The sequence below is a fragment of the Musca autumnalis genome, unplaced genomic scaffold, assembly GCF_047663935.1.
Source record: "Musca autumnalis isolate F117 unplaced genomic scaffold, ASM4766393v1 scaffold_4, whole genome shotgun sequence".
NCBI classification, from domain to species: Eukaryota; Metazoa; Arthropoda; class Insecta; order Diptera; family Muscidae; genus Musca; species Musca autumnalis.
In genome coordinates this window covers 184,941,400-184,955,072 of record NW_027411977.1, presented here as the reverse complement: position 1 = coordinate 184,955,072, position 13,673 = coordinate 184,941,400, and the positions used below count along the sequence as shown (strand labels likewise).

Below are 13,673 nucleotides of genomic sequence, written 5' to 3'. Positions count from 1 at the left end.
CCGATTTTCGGTATTTTGAAGGCCCCCATAGAACGGTACCTCCCGATTTTCGTAGTTCTGTAGGTTGTAACGTCATGGGGTTATAAAATATTCTAGAAGAGAATTAATCAGCGTAGAGAAGCGTACCTCTTGATTTTCAGTATTTTGAAGGTTTTAGTCACATTATCTTACCGAAATATCGGAAATTTGGTATTATAGTTTTCTTTGAGTCTAAAAACTTTCCGCCAGAAATGTGTAGGTATACCCCCCGAATTTCGGTATTTTGAAGGTTAGCCACATTGTTTTACCGAAATTGTTCAAATTTGGTATTTAGGAAACTAAGTACTCCATTTTACTTCAATATATCTCGTGGTGGAGGGTATAACAAGTTCGGCCGCGCCGAACTTAACGCCGTTCTTACTTGTTCTTAGCAGCAGTTGCCCTTCTACATCCAACGCTTTGTGGTCTCTGAGGATGCCATTCATACGATAGGCTTTTTTAGTCTCAACGACTGCATCAGTATGAATTCCACTCAAACCTGCCAGATATTTCTGTTGAACTACAGATTCTCTTTTGCTTCTTTGGATCTCCTTCTCTGGATGATGGAGATTTTTTATGACTTGCCTGGGAGACGGGGTTCTATCATGTAGATGGTGATTTGGATGGTTTACCCACAGTACTCAAGCAGATACTGCATCGACAACACACTGCCGTCCAAGATCGTTAAGTCCTCATGTAAGTGATCCACCGAAGCCATGGGAGACACGTACAACAAGCTAAAACTGCTAATTTTCCAAGTTTCGGTTAACGATAAGTTGATGACTTTTCACAGATACTCCACTCCTGTTTCATCCAGCCTTTATGCCTAGGATAACATCTGCAATATCAACCATCGTAAATGGTGGTGGTCCCTCCTCCGCTGCAATGGACCCAGACGATGTGAAATACTTCTCTTTGCCATTGGGGTGCTCAATAAATTTTCGGCTCTTCTTCTCACAAACTCGCCATAAAGCATAACATATGTCTGATTATCCTTTTCCCAGGGTCGATAACGCCATAACCATTGTTCACAATATACTACTATCGGTTCCAATACTGCATCTCTTCGGATACTCTAGCCGTTGTCATAACTATCAGCGAAAAATCCCCATTAAACTGTAACCAAACTTAGTTTTGGAATATGTTGACATTTGATTTTCCAAATTTATTGACGATTTTCCAAATTTTATTGACGATTGGACAATTTTTCTGACGATTTCCGATCAAAAATTGTCGGCAACGCTGCAGGCGATACCACATTTCATTATTGATCCATCGCTTCAAACAAGGTCAGAGGGTAGTGTTTTCGACAATCTCGTCTGACCGTATCAAATGCTTTAGTCAGTTCCAATGCTACCATCACTGTTCTGTGGTACGGCCTGTTCTGGTTCAGACTTTGGCTAATACGTATGGAAATGACATGAATTGCTGTTGTGGTACTATGCTGATCCCGGAATCCGTGTTGATTACCGCCAACTGGATAGCACGCTGTGATGCTGGGGTGGAGTAACGCCTCAAGTGTCTTTGCTACTGGCGACAAAAGTGAGATCAGTCTCTATGATTCAGCCATACAGCTATGCAATCACGAACGAGCCGACATCAACTACTCGATCGCCGTATACATAATCTATCCATATTCCCAATTTCTGTTTCATCCAGATGGTAAAGCATCACTGCACACTTTTACGGATCTGTCACAAGCACACAGTTAAACATGACATGTCTGATTATACTTTTTCCGTTTTTTTCGTTGTTCACAATTTATTTCTACTAATGGTTCCAATTGTGCTGCACTTCAGATGCTCTACTCACTTTTTACGCTAATTTATTGACTTTCAATGTCAGCTCTCTGACTCTGGGATCTCTAGGGGTCATACGTCCAAGTTAATTTTATAACACGAAGGCGGTTCGGAAACTTCTTAGCCTATCAATGAAAGAGAATAGTTAGTTTTTCAAAAATATTTTTATTTTTCAATATAATCTCCTTAAACTTCAATACACTTAGTCCAACGCTTTTCTAGCAATTCTATCCCTTGATTAAAATAGTTTTCCTCAAGGTCTTCAAAATAGTAGTTTACAACTGTAATTGCATCTTCATTTGAGGTAAAACGCTTGCCAGCAAGGAATTTTTTTAGATTTGGGAACAAGTAACAGTCACTGGGAGCTAAATCAGGAAAATAAGGTGGGTGGTCAAGCAACTCGTACTTTAATTCGTTGATTTTAGCCATTGTTAAAACAATCTCATTTTTTTGTGTTGTAAGCCACATTTAATTGATCCAAAAGGTTGCAATAGTACTCTGAATTTATTGTTTTACCCTTTGGTAGATAGTCAATCAATAAAATACCTGTGAAGTCCCAAAAAACCGTTGCCATAACATTACCAGCCGATTGAATTGTTTTTGCCATCTTTGGGGCACTTCCTCCAGCTTCAGTCCATTGTTTGGATTGTCCTTTTGTCTCTGGAGTATAGTGGTGGATCCATGTCTCATCAACAGTTATGAAACGACGCTTAAAATCCATTTTATTTCGCTTAAAACGATCCATTCTTTAATGACAGCAAGCATTTCTAATTTTTCCATTGTAAAAAAATTACGGATGCGTCTTTTTTGAACACCTGTTTCTATATGAAGGAGTTGCCAGATCGAAACAAAATTTAACATGTGTTCATAACAGAGACGGAAGTTTCCAAAACACTTAACTTTTTTCTGTTTATACCGCGCTTTTTGTGCTAGGCTAAGAAGTTTCCGAACTGCCCTCGTACCATCGCTTCTGCTGGGAAATTAGGTCTTATTTCAGGTATTCGAGCAGAAAGAATAAAGCGAGAGGCTGCAGCAACGATTATGTCTCGGAAATTTTTCTCTGCTACCCGAACATCAGACGGATTGGGCGGTTCTCCGATGCGTTGGTTTTTGAGTTCTCTGAATCCTTGCTAATTGACTTTTGCCATGACTTTTGTGGGAGATGGTGATAGATAGTCCCACCCAGGGGAAATGACAGATTGTCAAGTCACGTCAACACAGGCTACTCAATCGAAATGTCAGGCAAACTATGACAGTCTCCTCTATTCCTGGTGTTCGCAAGATAGAGTTATATATTTGTCCAGTCAGCGTTGCGCACCTCTGATCATTTCCTAGGGTTGAATGCCACATAGAAGACCAGCCGGCTATCTGCTTCCAACAATGACCTGACGGTAGGCGAATAACGCGAGACACAGCTGTTTTAGGCGTGGTATACACATTTAGCAGTTTAACTCGTCAGTTCCACATTTCGCCGCTACAACCATACCCTCCAAGTATGGGTCACTAGAGTCGAACTCATGCGAAATATATTTTTACTGGTCAGGGTGGTGCAATATGATTGCAAGTCCACCACCTCCTTTCCTGGTATAATTCAATCAAAGTATCTATCACAACTGCAAAGACTGCCGGTATTGTCCAGCAAGGTTTTTTTAGTCACCACAACCATTATCCTTCATAAAATCCACAATATCATGATCTTCCCACGAATCCCATCACAGTTAACCTGCAGGAATGTTACATTGTCAGGAATGTCAGGCCAGAACAATTCCTGAATGTTCCGCTTCACGGCATCCGTGGTCCATAGGGCTTCCACAATGCATCCAACAATAGATACGCACACGCAGAAAAATATATATTAGATATATGTTTGGATCCAAACAAATATACATATGTTTGCAATATTTTGTAACACATCTCAATTTTATTTGTTTGGGTACCAACATATTTTTTATGTTTGAACATATTTTTTATTGGTGGGGAGAGAGGATTTTTGTCAAAGAGAGTAACAACAAGGCTCTCGGGGCTGCTGTTTTATAATAAAGAGGTGTGTGTTAGCGCCACTGTTGGCCAACTTATTAACTACACTGCGGAGAGGTGTTAGCGCCACCGTCGGTCAATTGATGAACTAATAACTAATCAATCACAGTTATCGAATTATTGTAATCTCAATTTGCAGCAACTAAAGTAAACTCATTTTAAGGTTATAAATCAACGTGATTCTAAGTCTAGAATTCAACATTAATTTAACTTTGGAACGAATTTGTAAAAATATAAAATTTTTTCGCGCATTGTTTCAAACTAAAAAGTAACTATAATCATCAAAAAAATGTGAATTTATTTTTATATATTTTAATTCTTAATATTCCACTATTAGGAATTTCAACATGCAAATACAATTGGATATTGAATAAATTGAATTTTCTAAACCTCGTATTTGTTGTTTACAATCTTGTGAAACTTGGCGCTTGGGCAAATTCCCGTAACAAAATTTGAAATTCTTTTTACGAGAAAAGAATCTCGTTCCTACCTAACCGCAAAGAAGTGGAAGTACGGCAGGCACCATCCGGATACACCCAAAGGAAACACATCCAACCGGCCAAATTTGTAAGTCCTAAAAATGGATAATTCTTCTTTACAGGGTCAACCACCACAACACCAATCTGCTTCCAACACCAACTCTCCATCTGTGGAAAGCTGTTCCGTTTGTAATAAGCCGCTATCGGGCCAGCGCGCACTTTGTCATAAATGCCAAAAAATTTATCACCTAAATTGTGTTAACGTAAACAGTGATAATGAACCTTGCACATGCCATAATTGCGCCAATATAACTCTGTCTTCAAGCTCCTCGAAATCTGGTCGAAGTCATCGCAGCAAAACCTCCAGCGTTTCACGAGGCTCGACTATTCGAAGGAAACAATTAGAACTGCAGCGCCTCGAAGAAGAAAGGCAGCTAGCTAAAGAAAGAGACTCCGAATTCTTAAGGCAAAAGTATCAATTGTTGCAACAGGAAGAAGAAGAGGAGAGGGATGACCGTAGCTCGATAGATATTAACTCCGTACACGAATGGCTTAAAAATCAACCCAATCCTCCTAACATACCGGTGACAATCCAAAGTGGAGTGCCACCGCTTAATGAACCAAATTATTCTACAGGAAACAATAATGTAACTTTTGCTGCCCCGACATCCAACCAAAGTCAAGCAGCAGCACAATCTGCACAAAATAATATGCCAATAAACACAACAACACACTTTCAAAATAAAATTGCACATCCATCTTTGCACTCAACATCATATAATAATACAACCACTTTTATTAATACGGCAGAAATTCCAACAACAAAAACCACATCAGCTTTTCCACCCAACGTCACTTTAGGAGCACCTGCTAATTACGCCTTCGATCCACCAACAACAGCTTTTCCATCCAACGTCACTTTGGGTGCACCGGCTAATTACACTTTCCGCCCATCAGGTTCGTCAGCTCCAAACAATACCATAACTTCAAACCTCACTCATCAGCAAATAACATCGAGACAAACTGTTCCCAAAGATCTACCAATATTTACTGGCAATCCGGAAGAGTGGCCTCTTTTCAGTTCCACATTCGATTGGTCTACGGAGGTATGTGGCTTAACTGATGCTGAGAACTTAATCCGTCTGCAAAAAGCGTTGAGAGGAGATGCTTTGAAATCTGTACAACACATTTTAATCCACCCGTCCTGTGTTCCGGCCGCAATTTCAACACTAAAATTATTGTATGGACAGCCAGAAAAGATCCTCCATTCACTGAAACAAAAAATAAGATTATTACCAACAGTCAATGTAAACAAGCTGGATACACTTACCTCATTTGCTGTACAGGTTAAAGGTCTGCATGCCACAATAGAAGCCTCCAATCTTCTCGATGAGCTCAATAATCCATCATTGTTGCAGGAATTAATTGCCAAATTGCCTTCTTATTTCCAAATAAATTGGGGAACATATAAAATGAACTTATCAAAACAAAACAAAAAAGTCAACTTAGCGGAATTCTCCGCATGGATTTTTGACATTGGTGTTTCTGCCAGCAGCGTAAATATTGACAGCAGTTCTAGCTCTGCCGCAGAGAGTCTCTCACGCCATAGGCAGAGAAATGCATATGTACACACTCACACTGAACAAAGCAGAAAGAGATGTATCGTGTGCAGTGATAACTGCAACAACGTTGCCAGCTGCGAGAAATTTAAGAGAATGGATAGAACAAATAAATGGAATATCGTAAGAGAATTTAATCTCTGTAAACAATGTTTACGAAAACATTTTGGCAAATGCAATAGCAACAACGTATGTGGTGTTGATAATTGCAAATATAAACATCATTTTCTATTGCATAAGCCAACGGAAAAGACGGACAAAAGAGAAATGTCAAACATAGAGGAATCAAATAAAAACAAAGTTTCAATGCAAAACAGTGAAACCCAGAGATGTAACACGCACGATACATTGGGCTGTAACAATTTATTTAAAATTATTCCTGTAAAAATATATGGCAATGAAAATAAATTTATAGAAACATTTGCTTTTATTGACGACGGTTCTTCAACGAGTTTGGTAGATGAGCAGATCATCAATGACTTAAATCTTTCTGGTACCTCTGAACCTTTATGTCTTAAATGGACTGGAAACGTCGAACGAAATGAAAACAACTCTCGTAGACTTTGTGTAAATATCGCTGGTCCTAATAAAAAGGTTCATACTGTGGATGTTCGTACAGTAAAACATCTTTCTTTACCGAAGCAAACTCTTGATTTTGAAAAACTTGTTCAAGAGTTTCCTTACTTGGCTGGATTACCTGTTAACGGTTATATTGATGCTACGCCGCGATTATTGATTGGTTTAAAAAATTCCAATCTGTGTGTTTACAATAATATTAAAGAAGGTAAGATCAACGAACCTGTGGCAATTCGTACCCGTCTTGGGTGGTTAGTATACGGTGCAATGAGAACTAAGTTTATAGAGCACCATCACTGTCATTCGGATGAGTGCAATAATAAAATGCTATCTGATTTAATGAAAATGTTTTACTCTTTGGAAACTGCCGGTGTAGATAGTGCAAAAACCATGATGAGTAAAGACGACGAGAAAGCCATGTCCATCTTAGAGAAGTGTACCATACAAAGAGCTGATGGACATTATGAAACATCCTTGTTGTGGCGAAACGACAATGTACAAATGCCAAACAGTTACGATATGGCACTGAAGAGGTTTACATGTTTGGAAAAGAAATTAAAAAATGATTGTAATTTAAACGAAATTTTCAACAAAACCATTTCTGAATATATTTCAAAAGGCTATATAACCAAGATAGCGAATGACCGTATAACGTCAACTAAAGAGAAGAAGGTTTGGTATTTGCCAATTTTCCCAGTTTTTAATAAAAACAAGCCAGGGAAAACAAGAATCGTTTGGGATGCAGCTGCAAGAGCCTATGGTACTTCTTTAAACGATATGCTAATGAAAGGTCCAGATATGCTGTGTTCCCTTCCCTCAATTCTTATTCGTTTTCGCGAAAAAACTATCGCTATTTGTGGTGATATAGAGCAGATGTTTCACCAGGTGTTCATTAGGGAAGAGGATCGTAATGCTCAGCGATTTCTATGGCGTGGCGAGAGCGACGGAGAACCTGACGTTTATGTTATGAACGTGATGATTTTCGGAGCATCATGTTCACCTTGCATCTCGCAATACGTGAAAAATATTAATGCAGATAAATTTATTAGTAAATATCCGACAGCGGCAGCGGCTATTAAAAATAACCATTATGTTGATGACTATTTAGACTCAGTTAACACAGTTGAAGAGGCGATTACTTTAGCTCAAGATGTGAAATATATCCATCGAATGGCAGGTTTCAATATCAGAAACTGGATCTGTAATAATAAAACTGTTTTAGCTGCTATGAATGGTAGCAATAGCCAACAACAAAAGAGTCTTAATCTCGGGAATGAAATAGAGATAGAGAAGGTTCTTGGTGTTTTTTGGAAATCATTAGATGACACTTTCACGTTTAAACTTTCACCCAATATTGCCAACAATATATTGATAGAAAACAAAGTTCCCTCAAAACGCGAATTATTAAGATTTTTGATGTCAATATACGATCCTTTAGGACTTATTGGACACTATTTAGTGTACTTAAAAATAATACTGCAGGATGTATGGAGAAGCGGCGTAACATGGGATGAAGAAATACAACCCCATCACATGACAAAATGGTCTAAATGGCTATCATTCTTGCCAGAAATTAAAAACATTTCAATACCTCGATGTTACCTCCAAAAGTTTAGTGATTATAACAATGTTGATGTTCAGTTGCACACCTTTGCTGATGCCAGCGAGAATGGCTATGCAGCAGTTTCCTATTTTAGGATTTCGAATGGTAATGATGTCGTTGTGTCTTTTGTGGGTTCAAAAACCAGAGTTGCCCCACTAAGAGTAACATCCATTCCACGTTTGGAATTAATGGCAGCAGTAATTGCGTCACGTTTTGCCAATAGTATCAAAAATAGTACAACTATAAAACTCAGCCGAATGATCTTTTGGTCTGATTCTAGAACTGTTATCAGTTGGCTGAAGTCAGATCAAAAAAGGTATCATCAATTTGTAGCCTTTCGTGAAATTCTCGACACTACTGATTTAGACGACTGGCGATGGATTTCTGGCAAATTAAATGTAGCAGATGAAGCAACAAAGTGGTCTAAAAGCGGCCCCGATTTATCAAATAATAGTAGATGGCAAACTGGTCCCAGTTTTTTGAAAGAAGATCCAAGTTTGTGGCCGACACAGAATGGCATAGTGGCTAACGTTGAATGTGAACTTAAACAACATTTGCTTCATGTAAAAGAAATTCACCACTTAGTCCAAATCGAGCGTTTTTCTCAGTGGCGAAGAGCACTTAGATCGGTTGCCTATGTTATACATTATATAAACAAGCTTAAAGAGAGTACAATTCCCAATAACTTATCTCAACACGAACTAAAGAAGGCGGAGATTGTTCTTCTAAAGCAAGCTCAAATGGACAACTATTTAGAAGAAATAACAACGTTGAAAGGTGGTAGTAAAATTGGCAAAAGTAGCTCTCTTTATAAGCTCTCTCCTTTTCTAGACGGTGATGATGTTCTACGTATTGACGGCCGAATAGAGCATGCTGATGTTCCAGATGAATTTAAACACCCAGCAATTATGCCAAAGCAAAGCTACATCACCGAGCTAATATTATTACACTTTCACTCAATATACCATCACGGAAATCACGAAACCGCCATAAATGAAATTCGGCAACAATATTATGTGCCTCGCTTAAGAACAATGTATAGAAAAGTTATACGGAAATGCCAAATGTGCAAAGTCAGTAAGGCAGAACCATCATACCCACAAATGGCAAGACTTCCTAGGGCTAGGCTGTCCGCACATGTGGCACCCTTTACATTTACTGGCCTTGATTTTTTTGGCCCAATCTTGGTTACCGTCAATAGACACAAGGAGAAAAGATACGGAGCACTGTTCACCTGCCTCACTATACGAGCCGTGCACATTGAGATAGTCCATTCTCTAACCACCAGCTCTTGTATTTTAGCAATTCGGAATTTTATGGCCAGACGTGGTACGCCAAGGGAATTTTTCAGCGATAATGCGACCAACTTTGTTGGAGCAGAAAAGGAGCTACGCGCCGCAATAAAGGAAATAGACAGTAATGAATTTGTTCACAATTTCACAACTGCTGTTACAAAATGGAATTTCATTCCGCCTGCTGCCCCACATATGGGCGGAGCGTGGGAACGCATGGTACGTTCCGTCAAAACAGTTTTTTATAAAATAATGCCGACGAGATCAGTCAATGATGAGACAATTCGAAGCATGATGGCAGAAGTCGAAAATATTGTAAACTCTCGACCACTTACCTACGTGCCGATAGACAACGAAAATCAGGAGGCACTAACTCCTAACCATTTACTGTTAGGGAGTTCAAATGGTATGAAACCATTAGCTGACTACGATGACTCTAGTGTAGTTGTTAAGAATAGCTGGTTGCAATCGCAGATGTATGCCCAACATTTTTGGAAAAGATGGCTGTTAGAATATTTGCCGTCACTTACATGTCGAACTAAATGGTTCGAAAACAGTAAACCATTAAGTAAAGGCGATTTGGTTGTTGTGGTTGACCCTTCGTTCCCGAGAAATGTGTGGCCCAGAGGAAAAGTAGTGGAGACTACAGTTGCAGCTGATGGCCAAGTTCGCAGAGCGAAAATTATGACGTCTCGTGGTGTGCTAGAAAGACCAGTAACAAGATTGGCCTTAATCGACGTGGCTTCAAATAGGGAGTAGGGCTGCGAATCTTTCTTGCCATACTGCGGGGGGGTGTTAGCGCCACTGTTGGCCAACTTATTAACTACACTGCGGAGAGGTGTTAGCGCCACCGTCGGTCAATTGATGAACTAATAACTAATCAATCACAGTTATCGAATTATTGTAATCTCAATTTGCAGCAACTAAAGTAAACTCATTTTAAGGTTATAAATCAACGTGATTCTAAGTCTAGAATTCAACATTAATTTAACTTTGGAACGAATTTGTAAAAATATAAAATTTTTTCGCGCTTTGTTTCAAACTAAAAAGTAACTATAATCATCAAAAAAATGTGAATTTATTTTTATATATTTTAATTCTTAATATTCCACTATTAGGAATTTCAACATGCAAATACAATTGGATATTGAATAAATTGAATTTTCTAAACCTCGTATTTGTTGTTTACAATCTTGTGAAACTTGGCGCTTGGGCAAATTCCCGTAACAGTGTGGTTATGGTGTAATAGGAGACGCAGAGGCCTTAGTGGTGTGTATGCGGTAAACAGTGTGTTTCGTGCTTTGTTGTTGTTAACCAACCTAGCAAGCGAAGAGGAAAAAGAAAAAAAAAAATGGTATTAATTATGTTGTTCTTTTTTCTTCAGTTTTCTAAATACACTCGTTGAGTAAAGACGGTAAAGTGAGTGAATAAATCAGAGTTTTGTCTTTTCTTAAAGAAATGGTGATTTTTAGTAAATTAAAAATTACATACATGTGTATATTTGAAATATGGGTGTACCTATTTATTACATTTTATAATAATTTGATTCCAGATGCCGATTTCCCGCTGAAGATTTCAACTTTGAGGATAATGTGTTCTATTTCTCAACTAAGGAGAAGCGTTCAACGATGTTTCTATATAACGTTTTTTTTTTTTTGTAAAGTGCGACTTTTTATAGATTATGTCATTCAGTTTTTCTTTTATTAAAGTCTGTTATGTATTTCTTTGGAATTTTTTATGTACCTATGTATGTGTCTGTTGTTGCTTCTGCCCTTTTTGTATGTCTTTCAATAAACCACCACCATTTATAATGTGTGTATATGTTTGAAATAGCCAGTGAGCGCTTACTGAGAGCAAGTGAGCAAACATTTCAATGTGTTTCACATTAAAATTTACGCTCCCTTGCTCTCAGAAAGCGCCCACTGGTGCATGTGTTTGTTTTTTGGTGGCTTTTGGGTTTGTATTTATTTGCACCCAAACATATAATTTGTTTGCACCCAAACATATAATTTGTTTGCACCCAAACATATGTTATGTTTGGGACTGATTGCAAACTAATATATGTTTGCTGCAAAATATGTTTGGGACATATATAGGAGAGGCGTTTTTTTCCTCCGTGCAGATATTGGGTCTCTAAATGTTTTGGGTGTTATAAATATAATTTGCGGTGCGTTCATTCATGTTTCTCTTCATTATTGTCATGTAAGATCGCTTACTAACTTAAGACCTCAAATCGTGTTTTTGTTGTTGTACACGCAGAAAAAAATTCAGCAAACATAAATGAGTGAACATGTGCTTTCAGTTAAGATGAAAGATAAGCAAGTCAAATATTGCACCTTGATGGCTACATCTAAATTTCTCAGTCTATTTTACCCTGTAATTGCCTGTAAACCACGTACCTTCAACGGTTAACAATGCCACCCCACAGCATCTAACCGAAAATTAATTTTGTAACTCCTTTGCAAAGCTATTTGTTGACCACCATTGTAAAAACCGATTAAAATTGTCATTTTGTAAAACAAACTAGCGACAAGTGTCAGGACAAAGTGTTCGGTAAAGAATAATTCTCGTAATAGAAAATAATAAAATGTTTTGTGTATGTTACACTTACTTTGGACAACCATTCAACTATAAGAAGCTCCACCGAAAAGAAAGAGAAATAAAATGGAAACAAGCCCTAGCCATAATAATTATCTTACAAAGGCAAGCATTTTTTATCCAACCGAGAAAGCAGATCACTAACATCTGACTCACCATGCCTTATTGTATTGTTCCCGCTTTTAACTATGCCGTACAACTTAATGAAAAACTTAGAAAATGAGCAACAATAATGGAAAGGTTGCAAAAAAAAAATCTACCGACCAACCAACCGCCAGTCTTTTGTTCAACAAAAGACAAACCTTGTAAATGGCAGAGAAGACCACAAAACTTAACCGCAAATTATGTCATTAAATGATGTTACAATTAGCACAGTCAGAGAACCCACCAAAATGTAATAGAACGTCGCTAAAACATCCGTGGCGGTGGTTGTGGGTCTTGCGATGTTTCATTGAAAAAAGAAATACCAACTAAAATTCTGATGAAACAATAACACTGGAAGGACAAAAGCAACAGCCTTGGCAGTGGTCGCTCTTATTATCGTTATCTTCTTTTGTCTTTTTGCACACCACATCCTGAAGTTGGCCTTAAATGACAACATCAGCTAAGACTAATATCACAGCTGGTACAACAAGAAGTGCCATATAAAACAACATTATTAACAACAACATCTAATACAACAATGTTCTTTATTATTCTTAAAATGGATTTTATACTCTTTTTACATTATATTTTACATTAATACTTATAGTGTGGAATAATATTTTGCTTTGCTTTATGCAGAAAAATAACTTCGAAAAATACGACAAGTAAGAATGATAGTTTTTTTATTTTTGCGAGTAAGTTTTCTATCTTCTGGGACCACAAAATTTAAATTAACCGCCACTTCAGTAAAAAATGTGACTAACATCATAAAACAATCTTAAATGAGGTTATGGGGGCCATAGCAAAACGTGGACCTATATACTCTGATATTTAGCAAGGATGTTTTGTACCTAAAAAAATAATATTATTTAGCTAATACTAAATACGAAACTTCCGTTATTCCGGTTGAATCATGTTGCTAAAACTTTCAAAATAAGAAAAATTGGTAGTACGTTTACATGTTTCGAGTAATTTGTCCAGTAATACCGACAATTTTCTGATGGAAAGTTGTATACCTCCAATGAAGACTAAATATTAAATTTCAGCCATTTCGGTAGGATGTTGTTGCCACAACCTTTGAAATACTGTACATTGAGAGGTACCGTTCTATGGGGGCTAGATGAGGACGTGGACCTATACAAATTTAAGATGGAAAGTTGTATCCCAGCAACGAAGATTAAATACCAAATTTCAACCATTTCAATGGGAGATTGAGTTAACAGCTTTATTTAGCCACCGTTGAAAATGAGATGTTGTCTGACCTGGGAATCGAACCCCGGACCTTTACCTTTGCACCACGGTGGCATCCGCCGTGAATGGGTACATTTCAAGAATTGTTCAGGCCTGACCTTCCTGAGGGAGTATAGCGATAGTGATTATGTTGCTTCGTGCTGCGCCAACTTGATCCGCAGCGAGTCTTCAACACCGCGTTGCTGTTCCAGTTCCTGACAATGTGACATTCCATTCCATTGCCGATTTTATGTGTCGAGGAAGTATATGGTCGCGGA

The 13,673-nt window shown here is 38.0% G+C and overlaps 1 protein-coding gene across 1 annotated transcript; it reads left to right on the top strand.

The window, feature by feature from the left end:
• Positions 1 to 3,894: 3,894 nt before the first annotated feature.
• Positions 3,895 to 8,998, top strand: LOC141403191 (uncharacterized). The gene is made up of 3 exons (XM_073985369.1): positions 3,895 to 4,122; positions 4,192 to 5,889; positions 8,963 to 8,998. The coding sequence occupies exons 2-3, from the start codon at positions 4,435 to 4,437 to the stop codon at positions 8,996 to 8,998; spliced, it is 1,491 nt and encodes a 496-aa protein (XP_073841470.1). The 5' UTR covers positions 3,895 to 4,122; positions 4,192 to 4,434.
• Positions 8,999 to 13,673: the final 4,675 nt, after the last annotated feature.

Excerpts from the sequence above, each read along its gene's own strand:
- LOC141403191 (XM_073985369.1), top strand. The coding sequence starts at position 4,435 with ATGGATAATTCTTCTTTACAGGGTCAACCACCACAACACCAATCTGCT. Across the intron at positions 5,890-8,962 it reads TTGGTGTTTCTGCCAGCAGC|ACGGTGATGATGTTCTACGT; the intron begins GTAAATATTGAC and ends CTCCTTTTCTAG.